The sequence below is a fragment of the Nuphar pumila genome, chromosome 10 (genome assembly GCF_984573655.1).
Source record: "Nuphar pumila chromosome 10, dmNupPumi1.hap1.1, whole genome shotgun sequence".
Classification (NCBI taxonomy): Eukaryota; Viridiplantae; Streptophyta; class Magnoliopsida; order Nymphaeales; family Nymphaeaceae; genus Nuphar; species Nuphar pumila.
The window spans coordinates 80,150,929-80,173,018 of NC_143258.1; the positions used below are offsets into that span (position 1 = coordinate 80,150,929).

The following is a 22,090-nucleotide window of genomic DNA, read 5'->3' on the forward strand; positions in this document are numbered from 1 at the left end:
TGATTTATAGTGTCTTCCGCAAATCACTATAACGATTTGTACTGTTATTCAGTAAGGAAATCGCTACCCGAATTCGGACCAACTTGTTAGGGTCATATCTCCCTAACCGAAGGTCATATTTCAAATCGCTGGATATGCACATAAGTAGAAAGAGAAAGGAGAGAGAGTGAGAGGGTTTATGTTCATGGCCTTCTTCAGGGAGAACTCTTTGCCTCCCTTGATTTTTTCTCTAGAGAGAGAGAGGGTTTTGCAGTGTTTTACGTAGAAGGAAGAAGAAGAAGATGAAGATGAAAAGTTTAAACATACATTTTTAATGGCTCAGGTTCTTTTGTCGGCTCATCATCGAATTGTCGACTCACCATCGTTTCGCCGGATCACCATCGGCGAAGTGATTAAGGTTCGTTTCGATGCTACCCACGCTGGGTGGAGCCCCCAAACCCCCATTCTGTAAGGAAAAAAACTCTGAATCAGACTCCACAACTCATCAAGTTGAATGATGTTATTCACGCTGGGAGGAGCCCCCAAACCCTCCTCCTGTAAGGGCAAAAACTCTGAATCAAGCTCTACAACTCATCAAGTTGAATGATGCTACCCACGTTGGGAGGAACCCTCAAACCCCTCTTCTGTAAGGGTAAAAACTCTAAATCAGACTTCACAACTCTTCAAGTTGAATGGTGCTACCCACGCTAGGAGGAGCCCCCAGACCCCTCTCCTGTAAGGGTAAAAACTCTGAATCAGGATTAACAACTCATTTAGTTGAATGATGCTACCCACGCTGGGAGGAGCCCCCAAACCCTCCTCCTGTAAGGGTAAAAACTCTTCATCAGGCTCCACAAGAGTCAATGTGCATGTCAGTCGATGCTTGATGGAGCAATGTAGGATCTTCTGCCTGATGTGCACAGAAGCAAAAAGAGAAAAGAGAGAGAGTGAGAGTTGATGTTCATGGCCTCCGCCATGGGAGATTTCTTTCTCGGATAATCCTGCAATGCAAAGACTGTGTCTTAAATAATTATTTTCGGAGTACTTAATTCTTTACAACCATTCCTTTTCTAGAATCGTCATTTTTTTTTTCACCAATGGAGGAGAGGGTACTTAAGTCTTTGCAATCGCATCAAACTCCAACGCTAATTAGTGCTGACAAACATGGAGATACAAAATGCAAATGCTTAAATAAGTGGTCCTTTTTAGGACTCCTGAGCATGAAATGCTCTTTTTGGGGGAGGGAGGTTAACATGAAGGATATTTACGTAATTTGATCGTTCGCTGGCTCTCTCACCTCGGCAGATACCAGTCAGACGACTCCCAAAAAATCGCCGATTGCTTTCACCAATCGCCTGTGTGACAAAAAAGAAAGAAAGAGGAAATTAAAGAAAGGGAGAAAATCATAGAATTCTGCTTGATTGGAGTACAACTTTCAAGGTATATAAAAAAACAGGAAAAATAATACGCTCATAAACCATCATCATCATCACCGTCATCATCTTGCTCGTCTACTTTCGCTCTTCTCTGCAAATCCCTCCCCCTCCTGAAACCCTAGGGCTTGGGTTTCGCCATGGAGGAGCTCCGGCCCTCTGTCCAGAGGGGCCGCCACGGGTTCCGCGCCCACTGCAGCAAGAAGACGGTCAATGGCAACGGCTTCGCCGGCCAGACCGTCTACGACGACGTCTTCGGCGGTCCCCCGAAGTACACCGTCCCATCCTTCCCTCCCTGCGTCGACGACTACGCCGAGATCTTCCGCGGCTCCTCCGGCGCCCAGAAGACACCTCCCGTGCCGTTCCTCGATTTCTCGAGCGACTGCGACGGAGACGGCGCAGTGATCTCCGGCGACTCCTACTCGGACATCTTCGGTGGGTTCGGACGCGATTTCGTGGTCTCTCTAGAGGACATGCTCGGACGATCGGGTGCCGGAGCTGAAAGGAGGGATTCTGAGGGTGGTTCTGTGAAGAAAACTAGGTATGTGTGGGTTTGTTTTTCTTCATTTTGCTTTTTTTCATGGTTGTTTGTTTATAGAAATTCTCCTCCTTCTTCATTGCCTTTTACTACTACTAGTATTATTTTTATTACTACTACTGCTGCTGCTAGTGCTACTACTACTATTGCGGCTGCTGCTTCTACTACTGATACTACTGGAACCGCTACTAAGATCGCGAATACTTGAGTTCTTGTTCTTGCTTAGCTTATTCGACTTTGCATGCTTTATTTTTGCATTTTTTGAGGTTTTGGTTTTTGTTCTATCAAATGCTCCTTCTCAGTCAAATCAGAAAAGGGATGCGGAAAAAAAAGAGCTATATGTTTTTCAAGTTAAAATAAGATCTCTACTGGGTCGAAGGTTAAATTAATCGTCATCTTAAGCAATGCAACAAGGAGTTTAGGTCTTCTTTTGTGGGAAAGGAGAAAAAAAAGATGGTGTATGAGTGGCAATATTCAAAACTCCAGTTATTTTTAGTCCCATTTGTTTCCACAATGAATATAGGGAACCCTAATAATAACAGAAAAGGAAAACTAGATGTATAGTTTCATTAGTGGGGAGAAAACAGGTCAGGGATGAAAATTTAGGAGTATATATCATGGTTACCAGAGTAAGAAGTGCGTGTGTGAAGCACTGTCTAAGAAATGCCTTAATGCGTGAAGCATGAATGAGAAGAATACGGGGAAGAGAGTGAGAAGCCATAATGAAATGTGGAGGAAGTAACTTTAAGAAAAAAAACTTGTTTTACTTAAATGCATATTTTGAGCATTTTGCTCAAAAGTACCCACAACATGTAAGTTTTATAGTAAAAAAATACTTTTTTGAAAAGGAAAAACAAATTTTCCAACATAAAAAGAAATTAACTTTAAGAAAAAAAACTTAAGTTTTATTTAAATGCATCTTTTGAGCATTTTGCCCAAAAGTTACCACATCATGTAAGTTTTATAGTAAAAAATATTTTTTTGAAAAGAAAAAACAAATTTTCCAACATAAAAAGAAATTAAAGAAATTAACTTTAAGAAAAAAACATAAGTTTTCTTAAATGCATCTTTTGAGCATTTTGCCCAAAAGTACCCATAAGTTTTATAGTAAACAATATTTTTTTGAAAAATAAAAAACAAATTTTCCAACATAAAAAGTGCATTTTCAATGTTCCTGAAAATTCAATTCCATATTGGGGGAAGTGAGCTTTCCATAAAGTTCAAGAAGCATGATAGTAGTGCATCACTTTGCTCTTCGAAAGCGAAATTCTGAGCTTTTCAGAAGCATTCAGTGACTAACATATACACATGCTGGTATAGAGCAGTGCTGCATAAAGTTTTTTGGTCTTGAAAATGTCACTAATTTTCATTGATTTAGCATCTCTAATCTGTATTTTTAGTTGCTGGAAGTTATAAATGCTGTAGGAATGATTAAGTTGAATAAACTTTAAATTTGGAATTGGGATGTATGTGTGTGCATGCATATAAGGAAAACATCGGAACGAGGAGATACGTAAGAAGGTAGGCGTTGCACCCATTGAAAATAAGATGAGAGAGAATCGTTTACGGTGGTTTGGACATATTCGGCGAAGGCCTAATGATGCTCCAGTTAGAAGGATGGAGAAATGAGAAAATATATTAGTTAAAAGAGGTCGGGGTAGGCCTAGGAAGACATGGATGGAGGTGATAGGAAAGGATATGAATGCTTTGAACCTCACCGAGGACATGGCATTGGATAGAAATGATTGGAGGAGAAGGATTCATGTGGAAGACCCAGAATGATTTTCTTTTTTGGTTCATATCGCCGAACCCAATTGTTTTGGGATGAAGGCATAGTTGTTGTTGTGTGTGTGTATATATATATATATATATATATATATATATATATAGAGAGAGAGAGAGAGAGAGAGATCAAAACTTTAGATACAATCATGTAACGCAGGGGATATATTAAAGCATGCCATTAAGTGATTACAAATGTTGATATATATGGAGTAGATCACGGAATCTATACCTTGAGAGCATCTAGAGTTCTCTTTGAGCCATAAGTAGCACCAGATGGGTCCTTAGCTAGTGGAAATTTGTTGACAACACAGCATTATTAGATTTGCCAATTTTATTTGCATTGTTTAATGCACCCAAAAATGGCCGATGTGCTTTCTATGCATGTACACACACGAACATTTCCTGTATTTTCTAATAAGATATGGAAACCAAATTCACTTGGGGTCACTATATTTCTTCAAACTTCTAATTGAAGGGCTAGTTCCTAGGTCTTATTATCTTGGTTCTTAAGATGGTAAATGGCCATGCTCAGGATAATTTTGGCTTGTTTGTAAGCTTTGTCATATTAAAGAAGATATCAACAAAGATTCTAAAATTTATTTTTAACAGAGTTGATGGAGAAGGGAAGTCTTTGAAGAAGGTTCCTACCAATCTTTCCACTATTTCTTTGGAGAATTCAGATGGAATCTTATCTGCTACTTCAGAGAATGTTTCAGTTGCATCAAAGTCAGCATACCAGAAAATGCACGACACTGAAAAGCAGTTGGACGTATCATTTCAAATGATGAACCACAAAAGCAAAGAAAATTCCAGAAATGAAATGCATGTTCCACAGCTTGAGGCTGTTTCTGGGTGTGCATTTGTGGTTGATTCTTGCTTGCCTTCAGTGGAGAGCCACAACAGGAAAGTTAGTGCTAACACATGCACTGGTTCTACTGTCACTGAGAAGGTAGCAGAAATAAAGCCTACAACAAGAACCTTGTTACATAACTCTTCTGGAAATTCCCTGCCTAATGCGTTCAGGGATGAGCTCAAGGAAGATAATTGTAGCATTCACCCTAATCCTTGTCTGATGGAAGATGAACCGTATGTTAGTTCACACGTGCATGCTTCCTGTCATGATTATGGTGTTGATAAGTATATTCCAAATGATGTATTTCTATCTGTCACTGAGATTAACCTTCAGACACAACCTACTCAACTGCCACCACCTTCAAGACTACCTCCAAAATTAGGCATCAAGAATGGTCATTCTAAGAAGAGGCTGGCTTCAAGAATGAAAGATTTTCATGAGAATGGTAATTTACATAACATGGTGTCCAGCAATGGACAACATCATACAGTGATTGCTTCAGAAACTCATTTAGTTGAAGAGGCTTCAAAACAGAGTTCACCACCCTGCTTGGATGTTGAGGTTGATGCGAATTCAGCTGCTGCTGCTTCTGCAGCTGCAATGAAGGAAGTGATGGAGGAAGCAAAAGCCAAGCTAAAGATTGCAAAGGAATCCAGGGAAAGAAGAAGAAACACTCTGAAAAGCAATAAGAAGTTGGCAGACAGAGAGGGAAAAAGGCACAAGGAGCGAGAAGAGTGTGAAACTGCTCAAGAATTCTTTGAATGCACCGTGGAGATGACTCCTGAAGTATTCGACAGGGAATATAAAGAAATAAAAGATTGTGATGAAGAAGAAATGCATGAAAGGAGACCTCCAAAGGAGGTTTTTAAACCCCTGAACAAACAAGGGTGTTTTGACGTGGCTGAGGAATGTGCAGAAAAAAGACTAGGGAATGGATCAAATGTGGTCAAAGAGTTTGATAAGCACCAAATGAAGGAAAGGCTAAATGATTATGATCAGCAAGACAAGCATGAAGAAATGAGACTTCACGAGGATGTTTTTGAACTTCAGGAAAAGCGGAGGAGTTTTGACCTTGCTGAGGAAAAGCTAGGGAAGGGACCAAATTTGGTAAAAGAGTCCCACAAGAAGGAAATGAACAAAGGAGAACGCAAATTGGAGGAAGTTCACAACCAGGAAGTACATGAGAAGACACTGAATCCAGCTATTGAAGCGTATGAAAGGGAGCAAAGTGGAAAGAAACTGAAAGCTGATCAAGAGGCTCATGGAAGGGTGAACAATATGAAAAAACAAAATGCAGCTAATGAAAATGAGAAGGATCTAAAGGAAGCTCAGGAGCCCCAGCAGCATGAAGAAATGGAGAAGAAGCTAGACACTGATCAAAAGGACTATGAGGAAAATGAAAGAGAGGAAAAAATAACTGCAGCACACGAGACCCATGAACAGACAGAAAGTTCGTTTAGATTAAAGACTGCTCAAGCATCAAGAAAGCAAGACGAAATCCATGAGAACAAACAAAAGGCTGCTCAAGAACCAGTGGAACAGGAAGAAACTATCAAGCTAAAAGCAGGTCAAGAGGCTCATGAGCATGAACAAAATGAGAAAGTATTTGGAACATTTCCAGATGGTGATAAGCTGGATGCAATTAAAAAAATGCAAAACACCGTTCAAGCGGTCCCCATGCAGGAGACCAAAGAGAAAAAAGCCGAATCCGCTCAACATGGTAATAAATCAGAAGAGAAAGAGATGATATTAAAAGTGGCCCACGAGATCGATGGGACTCAAGGGACTGAGCAGAAGATGAGAAAATTCAGTGAAACCCTTGAAAGAGCTGAAAAAGAAAAATTACAGTTGGACAAGGAGAAGCTGAAAAGGGATCGAGAGCAAGAAATGGAGCGGTTGATGAAATTAGAAGAACAAAAAGAAAGGGAGCGTGAAAGAGAAAAGGACAGAATTGCTGTTGAACGGGCAACTAATGAAGCCCGTGATAAAGCAGTTGCTGATGCCTGGGACAGGGCAGAAAGGGCAGCTGTAGAGAGAGCAACTGCTGAAGTTCGCGAAAGAGCAAGCACAGAGGCCCGGGAAAAAGCAGAAAAAGCTTCATCTGAATCCAGGGAAAAATCATTTGGAGAAAAGGATTCTACAGAGGCCAGGCTTAGGGCAGAGCGAGCTGCTGAAAGGGCAATTGTCGAGAAAGTTGCTGCAGAGGCAAGAGAACGCATGGAGAGGGCAGTTGCTGAGAGGTTTGCTGCTTCCTTAAGAGATAAGCAGAAGAAAGATAATGAATCTGAAGCATGTGATGGGACAAGGGTGAGGGTGAATAGTGCAGGGCATACTTCTACTTCTGTGAGTATATTCTTCCTCTTTATCACCCTTATGATTGCTCCTTTCTCTTCTCGATTTGTTTCTGGCACATCACAGCTGTGAACTAAATGGACCTTGAAATATTGCAGGATGCCCAGAACTTTCAATGCGATGCTTCATTACATGGTATGGCTTCTTTGTCTGAAGTTTCTAATTCATTTTTTGGGCAATGCATCTAAGTCTGTAATTAGCGTTTATCTTCAATATCTAACTGTATACTAGAATACTGCTTCTGGAAGCTACTGATATTGTTGCAGTACTTTTCCAAATTATAATTTGTTTGTCTATTTTGAAGCATCCCATTCCATTGGAAAACACTCAGAATTTGAAGGGGAAACAGAGGAAAGGTGCAAAGCAAGATTGGAGAGGTACCAGCGCACTACAGAACGTGCGGTATGTGAAGTGTTTTGATTTCGTTTTCCCATAGTTGCTGGCTACTGGCTTCCTCATGAATTTTAGTTGCCGCTGTGTAGTGCTGAAATTGAGTTTCTGACTAGTATCGCTGTATTATGTGTTGTCTGGCCATGCTGAAATGCCTTTTTCCTCAAATTCAGTATGTTCATATGCAATGCTCATTTATATTTTGAGAACCAAAGTTGCTTTGTGAGTTGTGAACGTTAGGCGATGGATGTATTGGACAGTTTTTAAACTTGTTTTCTGTCATTTTAGGCAAAAGCTCTTGCGGAAAAGAAAGCCCGTGATATTCTTGCTCAAAGGGAGCAAGCAGAAAGAAATGTGAGAAATGTGGTCTGAATATATTTACTTTACCCACTCCCATAGGCTTGTCTTTTCTGATTTGTATGTCTTCTTAACACAGAGATTAGCAGAAACTCTTGATGCTGACATCAAAAGGTGGTCGAATGGAAAGGAAGGAAACTTGCGTGCGTTGCTTTCAACACTGCAATATGTACGAATAAATCTGTTCTTCTATTGAGAGAGAGAGAGAGAGAGAGGCACACTGGTTATGAAATAGTTTTGCGGTTATGGGCTTAATAAACTGGTTAATGTTTTTTTTCTCTCTTGTTTGGTGCTAGATCCTTGGATCAGAGAGTGGGTGGCAGCCTGTGCCGTTAACAGAGGTGGTAACATCTGCTGCCGTCAAGAAAGCCTTTAGGAAGGCTACCCTTTGCGTACATCCTGACAAGGTTCAACAACGGGGTGCAACTATTCAGCAGAAGTATGTTTCTGAGAAGGTCTTCGATTTACTGAAGGTGTGTTACTGTTATCACTGAATTGATATGTTAGAAGAGCTTCCTTTCCGTGCATATTATATGATTTGATCTAAATGTTGTTGGCTCAAGCCATATTAATTGACATGCTATGTAGCTGAATGTGATCCATGACGTGTTATTCTATGCCTTCTCAGGAGGCGTGGAACAAGTTCAATTCCGAGGAACGTTAAGAAACACAATACATCATTCCAGATATCTCCATTGGAAGGCAGACATTTTGAACCAAACCGTGCATCCATGGGCTGCTGTAACACAATTCTCCTTTATCTGTGCAGTAAATATGAAGTATACGAGTCATCTTCTCTGCAGCAGCTGCCAGCACACCAAAATCATATGGCGTCAAGATGCTGATGTCAGTAAATGCATATTTACTGAGATATTCTGTCAGTGTTCACCGCTCCCACAGTACATGATCATCCTGTATTTCACAATGGAGCAACCTTAGGTTTTGTAGAAAGTCATATCACATCAGCCAAAGCTCCACAAGTCAATGTTAAATTAAACGCTAAAATATGAATTAAAGCATGTAGAATTCCCCAATATGTTTTTATGACAGCTCATTAATGAGCACAGAAAATTGTCAATGCTACATATTCATGAGCAATACAAAATTGGGAAACCAGACGGTATCCATCTTGGCATTCATAATCCCAGCACATGCAGCATTACAGCATTCTGAGCATGTAACCGATTCTCAGCCTGTGGAAAGACAATAGAGCGAGGGGATTCAATCACGCCATCTGTTACTTCAGTGCCCCTTTCTGCAGGCAGGCAATGCATGAAATACGCCTTGGGTCCCGCCAACTTCATTAGAGCTTCATCCACCTGCGATTCCATCAACGTGCTTGTAAGTTAATGAAAATCAACTGGACTATCACAGACGTTTTAGCAAGCCTGCCTTCATTTAGTGAAAAACAAAAAAAAACAATATTTTAAAATGAGAAATACATAGTGTATGTGTCAAAATCCCAGTGATTTTTGCAGTCGACATTAAGAGTTCCCTGAAGACAAAATTGTTTTTAAAATTGATTGGTAGCCCTTGGGGCAGCGAACATAAGAAACTGGAGAGAATCCAACTAAATGGTAGGCTGTTCCAAGCTGCAAAACGGCCGGTACTTGAAGTTACCCAATCATGTGGGGCCTTTTAAAGCCATGCAAAAACATGAATACAATTAAACACATTTTAGCTAGCCAAGTTATTCAAGATCAAAAGAAGGCAGAAATACATTAAGAATGATACTTAAGAAACTGAACTTGATATGTATTCTGTACTGGTTCCAACATATGGATCAAAGGAGGACCCATGAAAGCACTTAAAATGATTTCTGAAAACTTGGTTATATTTGGATATATGACTGCTTGAACATAATGCATGTTCTAATGGAAGTCTTCGCGCTACTTTGAGTTATGACATTCACCTAGATGTTTATCAAACTATGATTCCTAGATTCTGGTGAATAGTTTATTCCTAGTGTAACAAGAATACCACACAATCTCATCGAAAAAGAGAAGAATACAAGATAATCAAATGATTTGGATAAGACGCTTAAGCTTTTCAGTTGTACACATTTTTTCTTCTTCTATTTCTTTCCTCCGAAATGCATTTAAATTTGTTCTAGTAGATAAGACGAGAGTTAACGGGGTATGGGTTTTTCACTCTATGAATAGTTTGTTTTTTCAATTGATCTAGAGTTCTCAAACGATATAATAGAAACTGCAAGGTAAAACATACCTGAAAACCTTGGAAGCGTTGACGGCGGTATGTAGCCTCATCCTTTTGTCCCATGCTAGCCCAGACATCTGAATAGACAACATCAGCCCCAATAACAGCTTCCTTTGGGTCATTAGTTATTTCAATCTTACTAATATCAGAACTCCTTGCCTTCTGAACAGTTTGTTCATCTGGTTCAAATCCTTCAGGACAGGCACACACAAAATGGAATGGTACCACTGACGCAAGCAGAAGCCATGAATGAACAATGTTATTACCATCACCAATGTATACAACCTGCAGCAAATAAAATGAGTCTCTGTATGTGAAAATCAAAAGGCCGTCTAGTGATGAATAGTGTCTAGCATGATCTGAAAACAAAGGTATTAACAAAGTGCACAAAAAAGATAGTGATGCTATCAAGAGAATGGAAACACGTGTAGCATACTGACCTTAGTCCCTTCCAGTTGGCCCACATGTTCAATGATGGTGAGTGCATCAGACATGATTTGGCATGGATGATTATAATCAGTCAATCCATTAATGACTGGTATGGAAGCATATTTTGCCAAGTCAAGAATGTCCTAATTCACCATGGCAAAAAGATCAGCTGTTGATTTCGTGAAACTAAATCATAACCATATACCATCTTCATCACAGCTTTCAAGCATATTTCATCAAGACATTTTAGTTAAATCATAACAAATACATGAAGGCACCATTTTCCCATCCCAATTTCCAGAAGAAAAGGTGTAAAAGAACATATAACGCCTACCATCTCAAACTAAAGGGAAATGAGTCTTAGAAACAAATAAATGGTGGTGACAGGCAAGGTGTAACTTATCAGAATGATAGGAAACATTAGAACATTTTCCAAGATATGACGAACGAGTAACACATCCTACAAAACTCACATGTTTTTCAGTTTTAAGTTACTAATCAGCCACGATTGTGGCAAATATGATCCATTTAAACCTGCCAACAGAATGCATGGATAAAAAAAAGTTCACCATTCTCAAACATCAGCATGTTACGCACTGAAAAAACATGGCCTTTTGACCGAAGTAATACACATCAAATTCCGCTCTCAATGAATGCTAGAAAGTTCAGCAATTGTTATTACTCCCAACAAATTCCAAAAGCTCGAAATAGAATCAACATTGAAACTTCCGCAAATTCACCATAGTCTTGGAAAATTACAATGCAACAGCATGCACCAGTTTCTTTAAAATCATAAAGACACAACTGGTGGAGCTATCCATGCAAAAGTACAAACACTACTATGAAATTGTCAGACTTTGTTAGGGTAATAAATATGGTGAACTTGCAAGCTTCTATTAGAAGCTGGACATCAGCGGCAACCTGTATATACTTTACCCACCTCATAGATATTTCTATGGCAATTAAGCCTCCAAATTTATTAGTTCTATTTTGTAAGAAAAAAGGCTCTTTTGAAATCCGCAAAATGATTACTAAAGATTATACGAGACCTACAAAATCCAGCATTCAACAGGCAGCCAACATAATCCCACAAAAATCTTCAATAACTGGATCAATGGAAGCTAAGAGCTATTAACTAAACTTAAGAACATAGATCATACCGGACGTACTCTTAAGCATCACAAGATAGACTCACCATCATACCTGATGAGCAAAAACGCGTGCCATGATAATATCGTTGTAACCTGAGAGAACCCGAGCAATGTCACGAGATTCCTCCCTCTTACCCATTTGGATATCATCTGGTCCTAAATATATTGAGTGACCACCTAATAAGACAAACCCTGTCTCAAATGAAACCCGGGTTCTCATCGATGGCTTCGCAAAAATCATAGCCATCGTCTTCCCCTTAAATGGGAGGAATGACCTCTCTCCTGATTTCAGTAAAGCTTTTACTTCAGCAGCACGATCCAGAATCTTCATTATTGTTGCCTTGTCAAAGTCACTAATGTGCAAGAAATCTTTTAGACCTGGTTTTGCTGATAATAGATAGACATATTAGCAAGGATGCTAACCTTAAGAAAATATTTAGGTTGAAAAACCTGTTCAGAATCAAAAGTATAGATTCATCTATACACCTACAAAGAGAAAAAAAGTTCAATATATGCAAACAACTCAGTACCCATACATGTAATTCAATCGAACTAAACTAAATCACACAAGGAGCTTCTTGGAATGAAACAAGTAATGGGACATTCTCGGCTGGTAACGTATGTGGAGCAAAACCCTATTTAAACCTCCTCTTTAATAGTTGTATGAAAAACAGAAGAAATAAAATACTAAACAGACAAGAAAAAAATTATCAAATTAAATAAGATCACGAGAATTGTAAGATCAATTCAAAATAAAATTTCTTCACATTCTAAGATGGCAATAAAAGCAAGGGAGACCAATCTTTTACACGAAAGTTTAAAACTCAATGAACATAACAAAGATTTCAGAAACTCGTGAAAGAACACGACCTAGAAAAAGCTAAAAAGTTCAAAAAATTAAAAAGCATCGCATCCGAAAGAAGCAACAGAAGATGAACATTTCAAATCAAGAAAATCCAACTACTGTCCAAACTTTCCAGCTACCTTGAAACGTCTAGAAACGTCGTCAGGTTAGGGGGAAAACAAAGAAATAATGTCTAACATCATCCGCTAAAGAAAAATTCATCTCTCCTAGCTAATATACAGACTTCTAGACGGCGAGAAAAAAAAGGGAAGAAGGAAAGAACACACCATCATCATCATCATCGTCCAACGGATCTGCCACTGTGCTGGATGTTCTTGTACATCATCATCATTTGTTTCTTCTCCTAACTAAACTATAAAATACGTTTAAAACTTCATCACCATCATCTTCTTGTTCCACAGAGAGGAAAGTTTGAGTAATCAGACATAAAAAACATCAATTTTTTTGGCTACACCAGAACAATCATCCCACCAGGAGAAGGGAAAAAGTAGCATTCTGAACAGAGTAGGACACATTTCCCAACTTCTTAGATTTCATCATAATCGGCATCATAAGTCATAACATTCTTCTTCTCCTCCTTCCTTCTCCTAACTTGTAAAACAAGTTAAGAGCTTCCCAATCTTCTTCTTCTCCCCCAAAGATAAAGACAAATGAGAAGTTTGAGCTATCATATGCTAAAAGGCTCTTTTTTTTCCCTCACTTCGGAAACTTCTAGAGCAACAATAGACCACAACAGGAGGACAAGAGGAACAGTAGCATTTCGACTAGAGAAGGAAAACAATTTCGACTATTCTCCCAAAGCACTAAAGAATAACAAAACCCTTAAGTCGTAAGAGAACACCGAGCGTAGAATAAGATACAATAACTTCATAATTTCCTAACAGATACTACCCCAATCGCACGCATGGGTATCAGAAGAATCCCTCCCTTTGACACGAAAAAACCCTAGACTAAAAACTCAGATAGGCGATTTCGAAACAGAAACGGAGGCACCGACCTGCATAGTGGGCGAGGTGCGGGGCGGAATGCGAGACGGCCGGAGTCTGGCAGGAAATCCGTCGAGCGGACGGAATCTTCGTCGGGAGGGCTTCGGATAGCCGCCCGGGGAAGGTGGGGCAGAAGGGGGAGGAGAGGCGGACGTCGCCTGAGCGAGGCGGAGGAGGAGCACAGTGGATGGTCGTCATTGCTGCTCTCGGTGCAAACGCTGAATGCTGTGGACTCCTCTGATCTCTTTTGCTTCTGCTGGCGGTGGCTGCCCTTTTGAAGTGGGAAGAGAGGCTGCCTATGAAATAAACGAGACCGATGAACTCCTGACACGCTGGTGTACTTGAGAAACAAACCGCCAACTTTTTTTTGGCGTACAAGCTACAGCGGTACTGTACAAGCTCCAGCGGAAAGTGACACTAGGCGTTGGTGTCCGCAGTTTCACAATCAACATCACCAAATAAAACAAGGAAATACAACAATATTGAAATTATGAGTATTAATGCAAAAAATTCAGAATCACATCAACATAACACAATAAAAACAAGAAAAACATGTTGTTAATATTATGTAAAAGGCTAAAACATAAGAAAGTACTCTCCTTAAAGAAGATTCGTTCTTACATACAGTGCAAATAGGGTTCATCGTCCTTCCCCCAAGATACAATAGCCACGACAATTAAAACAGTGCACTCCAACGGATCATCCTTCGAAAATAACCTCTACGAACCGATATTGCAGACAAACTTCTTTCGAGATAACTCAAGAAAAAAAGCAACATGAAAAAAACAACAACAAAGTTCTTCTTCAGAAATCAGTGCGCCTAGGATATTAGTAACCTCAGCCCTAACTACGCTTTTATAACCCATGAACGGTTATGAAACGTGAGAGTCCGTTACGGAATCCGAAGAAACATGACCCGTTAACGAAAATCGAAAAGTCGAGATCCGTTAACAGAATCCAAAGAGCCATAACAGGCATGGACTACGATGAGTCGTAACCCGTTATTATTTCTTATAACCCGTTAAAGAATCCAAATATCCACAGCAACTTTGAGCAAAAAAATACTTTGATATTGATTGGATATGGTTTTGAAGGACCAATTACCCAAACCCAAACCTGAACTCGGCTTGATGAACGTGCGCGTGTATATAGTAGTCATCCCAACCTCTTGTTTTCAGAAACAAGTGTAAGAGTTTACATGTGGGTTATAAAGCCCACAACAAACTCAAACACCATCAATATGAGACTATTCCACGTCATCAAAACCAAACTTTATCTAAAACAACCCACGTTTCTTCTTTTAAATTCTCTCTCCCCTCCCTTCTTACACCTAACATGCAGCTCCGTCTCTCTGGAGGCGTGTCACCCAGGGATCGCATGAGCGTATCCTCTCGATAGCATCACAGTCGTTGATCCCCGGCCCGACGCCTCTGGTTTCCAGTCAATTGCTTGGCATAATCAGTGCTCTCTCCCTATTTGGCAGGGGTCTGGGCTGCTTCTTCAGACAAACCAAGAGTTTGCTCGGTCTCCATCAAAGTAATCGCTGGAGCTTGTACAGTCGCCTGCATCTCTCCCTGATGAGAGCTGACAGGGGGTCCCTGCCCATCCAAAACACCTTCTCACTCTACCTGTAGGGCCCCAAAGGGGTTACATAACATTGCTTTCGTGAGTCTGTCCCCTAGACCTTTCGATGTTGTTTACTGGAGACTTTAACTTCAGTCTATCCTCTCCAATCACCACCTTTTTCAACACCGACGTCGGTTGCTTGTTCCCACACAGGTTCATCAGATGAGAGATGGATCTGCAACCAGTACAGTAGCGAATGCTACGCTCATATACACTTTCCTAAAAGGAGATGGACCCCCTTTCTATCTCAATTTCCACACTTGTAAAAGGTTGGAACGCCAACAACACCTCCATCCGTACTCTTGCAAAGTGGTGCCTCTCTTTTGATCGTGTGTATACATCGACTTCGATGTATTCGCCTCCTATCGCTTCTACAATTCCCGTAAAGATGTCTTCTGACAAGAGCTCAGGCGATAATTCAGGCAACTGAACCCAGATTAGGGTCTTAGAGTCGATTTCCAACCCTGACCTCGACTTCCATTCGAGAGAGAGAAAAGTTACGCCCTTTTCTCGCTTGCTTGTCAGTTAATCATATATGTGTTTTGACTCAATATAATCTTATAGATGTGTTTAGCACAATTCATTTAATGAAGATCAAATATTGAATCAAATCATGTTTCCTATGTAAACATGTTTTCTCCAATCTAAAAAGTTTGGTGCATTTATAGTTGTCGATTTTTTTCATTTGACTGAAAAATAGACATACAGTTCAGATGGTGCTATCAGTGTTCCAAAAGCCAGTTGCTACTAAAAAAAAGGACGTAGATCACATTATAAATGTTAGATATAAGAAAAAAGCTAATTAATTCTGGGTTGCATGCAAGCCCAAATTTGATATATCTGTCTATAAAGGGCACGTTTGATGATTCCCCTGTTCTCGCTGGATTTTGGACTAAAATCCCGCTGGGAGGCTTATGGATTATTCAGTGTTTTGTCAGGAAAATGGTTGCCTGACTCAAAAGTTAGGTTGAAAATAAGTTGTTGAATGCTTTGCTGCTGTTTATAAAGACCTTGTTTAGATGACAGAAGGTAAAACCTGGTTTGCCTATGAAAGTCATGTTTTGCCTAAAAATCAGGTTTTGGGAAACCTGGTTTGTTTGGCAAAAACCAGGCCTCATGACTTGTTTGGATGACAGAAAAACCCAAAACGGTTTTTACCACTAAAAAAACAAAAAAAAGAGGGCTGACCATTTTCCGGTCAGCCACCAGCTGAGAAATGACCGGCCATTTGCAAACTGAGTTGAAAACTCAACTTTGTACCAAATAAAAACTTGGTTTGGCGCCCAAAACCAGGTTGAAAACCTGGCTTTGTCATCCAAACACTACCAAAGACATTATATTTTTTAGAATCCGCTTAAATCTTCCATGCTAATTCCGTGATCTTCGTGATCCAAGAGAATCCAAGGTTAACATGAACCAATCAGATCAATATGAGGGTCTCTTTGAAAAGCAAATGTGCACATCTAACTTCACTAGGGCATAAATTTGGCCATTGATATCAGGATTGGATGATTTTTATGCCTTTGTAGGTTTATTTTGAGTCTAGACATGGTGGACAAGAAGGTTGAGCGCATTTTGTGTCAAGCTGGTTAAAGGTTGTTTTTTTTTTTTGGGTGTGGGGGGCTACGCCAAAGGAAACAAACCACGCCCGCTAACTCAAATAATTAAGAAATGCGTATCCTAATTAGAAAAGGGACAATGGTTCTTTGTACTAAGGAGAGAGAGAGAGAGAGAGAGAGAGAGCCCAAAGATACATCAACATTACTAAGACAAAGGATCAACAAACGTGCCTGCGAGCAAACAAAACAACTGACCCAAACCAAGGGCCGAAAAACACCAAAGTAGAGAGAGAGAGCGGAAAGAAACATCAATATTACTAAGGCAGGGGATCAACAAAAAGTTGAGCCCACAAAATAAAAAAAACAACAAACCCAAAATAAATGACCGAAAGCATGAAGGCAAAACATAAAAATAGAAGAACACAGAGATCAGCCAGGGTCTTAAGGTAGAGAAGGCGGCTAAAGGGAGTGAATAACATGCGAGTAGAGGCACAAAATTGCATACACATCCATCAAGATGCAATGGATGAGCTTATTAAAAGCAATCGAAATTGGACGAAAGATCGCATTGTTGTGAGTCATCCACATAGTCCACCAAGAAGTAAGAAGCCAAGTTCTTTAGATCAGCCGCCACTGCTTGCAGTTGCGAACCCACGGTGGACCCCACAGAAGGTCGAGCGTGAAGGATTTCTGTCTCATGATTACTTCAAGCTGATTTCACGTACTTTTAAAGAGATTCACAAAGATTAGGCAGGCCCAAAACAGATGGTAGGTGGATTCTTTCGCTGCTTGGCAAATGACGCACCTACTCGGATACTAAAAACCCACCTTTTTAAGAAATCTGGTTGTCTGTACCTTATCGTGTAAAATTAACCAGGCTAAGAACTGAGAGCAGAGAGTTGGCCTATTCACTCATAAAAGACGCTCAAGAAGCTAGTCAACCCTAGGAGGAAGAAGAGACCGATATAGAGTTTTGGTGTACAAAATGCCGCTAGACGCAATTGCCCATTGCAAAAACTGCGCGTCAGGACCAGGATCACTATCTTGCATGAGGACAAAAGACATGACCTTAAGCCACATGTGACGCAAGTGCGAGATATGAAACTTGCAGAGACGACAGATATAATGGATCGACTCAAGGGAACCATACTTAGCATGGAGCAGAGGAGCACATGGATTGTCCGGATGGTGCGCCATCCAACATTGCTTCACGACAAGAGCAATACTTCTTAGACTAGGAGCGAAGATCCCGAGACCAGCCATATGCCTTGGTAACACCAACGAGTTCCATCCAACCAGGTGGCGCTTAGTCCAAAGGTAGCAACCAGACCAAAGAAAATCCGCCATCAGACTGGAGAACTTCTTCTCCACACCCTTGGGCATAAGAAACATGAACATAAAAAATTTTGGGATAGAGGACAAGACATGCCTAATAAGGGTAAGCCAACCGGCGATGGAAATGTAGGAAGCCTGCCAAGAAGAAATTTTGGTCTAAACTTTTTGGATAGTGGCAGTCCAACCGGCTGAAAGGATACACTTTATTTGTAAAGGGAGATCCAGATAGGAAATAGGTAAATCCGAAGTTACGCAGCTAAAAATCTGTTGTCCGACGACCAACAAGGAAGATGGGGCATTGAACATGGACATGCAACATTTACTGTCTTTAAGGGATAAACCCGAAAGAGAAAAAAAAAACTGAAGGATGAGCTTAAATCTCAGCATCTGCTGCACGGAAGTGTGGCCGAAAATGATCATGTCATCAACATAGGTGAGAATATGATGAGAGAATTCCCGGATGTCGATGCGATCGATTATGCCTTTATCTGCTGCCCTCTTGAACAACACCACGAGACCCTCAATGATGGCATTAAATAACAAAGGGGATAGAGGGTAGCCTTATTGAATACCGTGCCCAAGCTTGAACTACCTACCTCTTGCTCCGTTAAGCTTAATCAAAGAGTGAGCATTTGATACCAGCTTATGCACTCATCAAGAGAAATGACGATCGATACCGAAGTTGGTAAGCATGTGGAATAAGAAAGGCCAATAGACCGAGTCGAAGGCTTTATGGAAGTTGAGTTTGAGAGAGAAGAAAGATTGGTCGTTGATATGCAAAGAGTGAAGAACTTCAAATGCCAAGATGAATGAGTGTTGAATTCGCCTATGGGGGATAAAAGCAAACTGAGAGTCTGAGAAGATTTGAGCAGCGACGGCTCTGAACCTATTGGCCAAAACCTTAGCAATAATGCAGTAGAGCGCACTCATAACCGAAATTGAACGAAACCTCAAGATATCAGAGGTCACCACGTCCATCGGGATAAGAGAGACAATGGCTATGTGCATGTGAACCAGTAGCCGATAGTTGCGGTGGAACTTAGCGAAGATGTTGATAATGTCATGCTGAATGCAAGACCAAAAGATATCGAAGAAATCCATGGGAAAGCCGTTGTAGTCAGGAGCTTTCCATCCTGAAAGATCGTTAATAGTCGAAATAATTTTAGCGTCAGCGAACTTAGATTGCATAGCTCTGGCTTGAGATTGATTAATAGCCCGTACGAGAAGAGGGCCAATAGTGTCGTCGGTGAAGGTCTGGGCAACATAAAGGGTCTTGAAATATTGAGAAATCGTTGGAAGGACATTATCGGCAGAGTAGCTGACTCCCCCAATGGAGATAGAGGGAATAACGTTTCTCTTGTGGCGATGCGAAGCGTAGGAGTGGAAGAAGCTAGTATTGTCGTCACCAGTCGCAAGCCAATGCACCATCGCAAGTTGTTTCCATCAAATTTCATCCTTGATCAGCCATGCTTGCAGAAGCAAAGAAAGCTCAGTGGATCTGGCCTTTAAGCTTTGAATAATCGAATCGGAAAGGGAATCCGAGAAAGACATAAAATGATGAATGGTCGACAGCTCTTGCTCTCAGGCGTCCATTGACTGAAATTTACTGATATTATGATTCAAAAGCCAAGCTTTGATGTCGCGGTTGAGGCAGAAAAGCTTCTCATGGCACTAGACGACGGCCCTGACCGCAGTACAAGGCTTGTTCTGCGAATGGTAGACCACAGATTCGAAGTTCGATTCCTTCAGCCACCACTTTTCAAAGTTGAAAGTTCTTGCAGAGGTAAAACCTTCCCCCAACGAGTGACAACCTGGGAGAGAGAGAGCCCTAATGCTTTGTCTTTACTGCATAATGCACCTCTATTGTATGCCTGAAAACACATTTAAGGGCTGAGAGCTGCCACACCTAAAGTTATGATTGTTTTCTCCTCTATCTTTTTATTTATTACAAAAAGAGAAAGATTAGGGGAGGCAAAACAATTTTCACGAGTAATGGTAAAATGATTAGACAAAACATGAATGTGTAGCTGGTTATAAAATTGTAGGTACAACCAATCATATCATTTTATGATATATTCTAGTAGTTTTTGGTCTCGTTACCTTGATTTTCCAAAAAACCAAGCCAAAGCAAAGGACTACACATTGACAAGGTGTGCTTGGTGGGTTTGGTATAGGACTCAACCACTTGAACAAATCTCCATGAGCATGAATGAAGTGGAAGCAGATCAGGTCATGTTGAACATGAGCCTTTTTTCTCATGCCGACATCGTGGCCGTCTGTTTGCATTTTGTATGAATGCCACATGGTTTTGTTGACTTTTGAGCTTTTTAAAATGCAAATAGGATGGCCATGATGTCAACGCTCATGTTGAGCATGACCTTTGATGATGCATTAATTGCACAAATGGGTTTTGTTAACAAGTTTCCCTAATTATTTGACTCTCATAAATTATGAAAATATTGTTATTGTTAGCATTAAAGGTTTTTTTTTTTAACAGAGAAAGCTGGGGTTTAGTAAGCAACGAAGTAGTGATGGGAGTGTAGTGAAGCTTGGTGAGCAAGAAATACCAGTGGATGATTGTTTCAAATATTTGGGATCTATCATTCAAAAGTATGGAGAAATTGATGAAGATATAAATCATAGGATAAAGGTTGGGTGGATGAAATGGAAGAGTGCAACTGGAGTGTTGTGTGATCGTAGAATGCCATTACGGTTGAAGGAAAAGTTTTATAGGATGACTATTAGGCCCGCTTTACTATATGGCACGTAATGTTGGGCTGCCAAGAGACATCATATTCAAAAAATGAGTGTAGCTGAGATGCGTATGCTGAGATGGATGTGTGGAAATACAATAAAAGATAAGATTCAAAACGAGGAGATATGTAAGAAGGTAGGCGTTGCACCCATTGAAAATAAGATGAGCGAGAATCGTTTACAGTGGTTTGGACATATTCGGCGAAGGCCTAATGATGCTCCAGTTAGAAGGATGGAGAAATGAAAAAATATATTTGTTAAAAGAGGTCGAGGTAGGCCTAGGAAGACATGGATGGAGGTGATAGGAAAGAATATGAATGCTTTGAACCTTACCGAGGACATGACATTGGATATAAATGATTGAAGGATAAAGATTCATGTGGAAGAGCCAAAATGATTTTCTTTTTTGGTTCATATCGCCGACCCCAATTGTTTTGAGATGAAGGCGTAGTTGTTGTTGTTGTAGAGAAAGCTGGGGTTAGGGGAAGCAAATCAGGTCATGTTGAACATGAGCATTTTTGCTCGTGCCGACATTGTGGCCATCCGATTTGCATTTTAAAAAGGTCAAAAGTCCACAAAACCACGTGGCATTCATCCAAAATGCAAACAGACGGCCGTGATGTCGGCATGAGCAAAAATGCTCATGTTCAGCATGACCTGATCTGCTTCCGGGGTTAGGCGTCTACAATCACAAACCCCACCCGTCTGTGAGTCCCACTTGTATTGAGCTACAGGGGTTTGTGGTTGTAAACGCTGCTTATCTCACTCAACGTTTGACAGGATCCTCTGTATAGGCAAACCCTACTAGTTTTTATTGTCAGCATTAAAAGTGATTAACTACAGGAGATACACGACAAATTTGTTCCCTTTTTTAAATTAGGATTCAATCCTGGTGCCATGGTGGGTTAATATCGTCATAAAAAACAAGAAAGTTGTTTTTTTATTTATTTAAAATTCAACAAATGTCTTGACTTGTCCTTATAGAATTGTTAAAGTTATCCTGGTAGATATCAATATTTAAATACCAAAATGTATTTAGTGGTTAAAAAAAGTGAAGTGCTGTGATGAGAGTGAAGAAGAAATTGAAAGATGATACTCCATTTGTCAGTTACAATCCTTGTGTAGTTTAAAATGAGACCCATCTCCACTCTCAGCACCATTCCTCTAATCTCCCAAAGCTATGTTTCCAAATACATGTCGAGGTAGGTGATATTAATCAAACCCTTATTAATAACCATCTCCCCTCTCATTTCCGGCTCCCAATCAGATCCTCACAGTATTAGACATTCACCATCTCTCTCTATGATGTCATAAAGATATCGGTATGACCTGACGTGACATGACTTTGATTTTTTTTTTTTTTGAAAAACCATTATAGAATGTGTTTTATCTCTCTCTCAATCAATACAAAGCTACTTTTTGATAATTTAATATACAAAAATGTGTTTTATTAAATTATCATTAAATTTTATTTTACAATA

General features: G+C 40.2%; 2 protein-coding genes across 2 annotated transcripts; one reads left to right on the top strand and one right to left on the bottom strand.

The window, feature by feature from the left end:
* Nucleotides 1-1,274: 1,274 nt before the first annotated feature.
* On the top strand, nucleotides 1,275-8,802 carry LOC149826986 (uncharacterized). Its single transcript, XM_090019094.1, has 8 exons — nucleotides 1,275-1,953; nucleotides 4,345-6,931; nucleotides 7,039-7,075; nucleotides 7,245-7,342; nucleotides 7,619-7,684; nucleotides 7,767-7,856; nucleotides 7,984-8,160; nucleotides 8,316-8,802. Exons 1-8 carry the CDS (start codon nucleotides 1,553-1,555, stop codon nucleotides 8,349-8,351), a joined length of 3,492 nt encoding a protein of 1,163 aa, XP_089875220.1. The 5' UTR covers nucleotides 1,275-1,552; the 3' UTR covers nucleotides 8,352-8,802.
* Nucleotides 8,675-13,533, bottom strand: LOC149826987 (ornithine transcarbamylase, chloroplastic-like). Its single transcript, XM_090018407.1, has 5 exons — nucleotides 13,347-13,533; nucleotides 11,537-11,871; nucleotides 10,345-10,476; nucleotides 9,914-10,189; nucleotides 8,675-9,006 (listed from the first exon to the last, which is right to left on the bottom strand). The coding sequence occupies exons 1-5, from the start codon at nucleotides 13,531-13,533 to the stop codon at nucleotides 8,824-8,826; spliced, it is 1,113 nt and encodes a 370-aa protein (XP_089874533.1). The 3' UTR covers nucleotides 8,675-8,823.
* Nucleotides 13,534-22,090: the final 8,557 nt, after the last annotated feature.

Bases quoted from the DNA above. Each gene is read 5' to 3' on its own strand.
- LOC149826987 (XM_090018407.1), bottom strand. From the start codon at position 13,533: ATGACGACCATCCACTGTGCTCCTCCTCCGCCTCGCTCAGGCGACGTC. The intron at 11,872-13,346 runs GTCGGTGCCTCC...ATCTATTATCAG, and splicing joins GCACCTCGCCCACTATGCAG to CAAAACCAGGTCTAAAAGAT. The intron at 9,007-9,913 runs GTATGTTTTACC...ATGGAATCGCAG, and splicing joins AACGCTTCCAAGGTTTTCAG to GTGGATGAAGCTCTAATGAA.
- LOC149826986 (XM_090019094.1), top strand. From the start codon at position 1,553: ATGGAGGAGCTCCGGCCCTCTGTCCAGAGGGGCCGCCACGGGTTCCGC. The intron at 7,076-7,244 runs GTATGGCTTCTT...TCTATTTTGAAG, and splicing joins ATGCGATGCTTCATTACATG to CATCCCATTCCATTGGAAAA. The intron at 7,343-7,618 runs GTATGTGAAGTG...CTGTCATTTTAG, and splicing joins AGCGCACTACAGAACGTGCG to GCAAAAGCTCTTGCGGAAAA.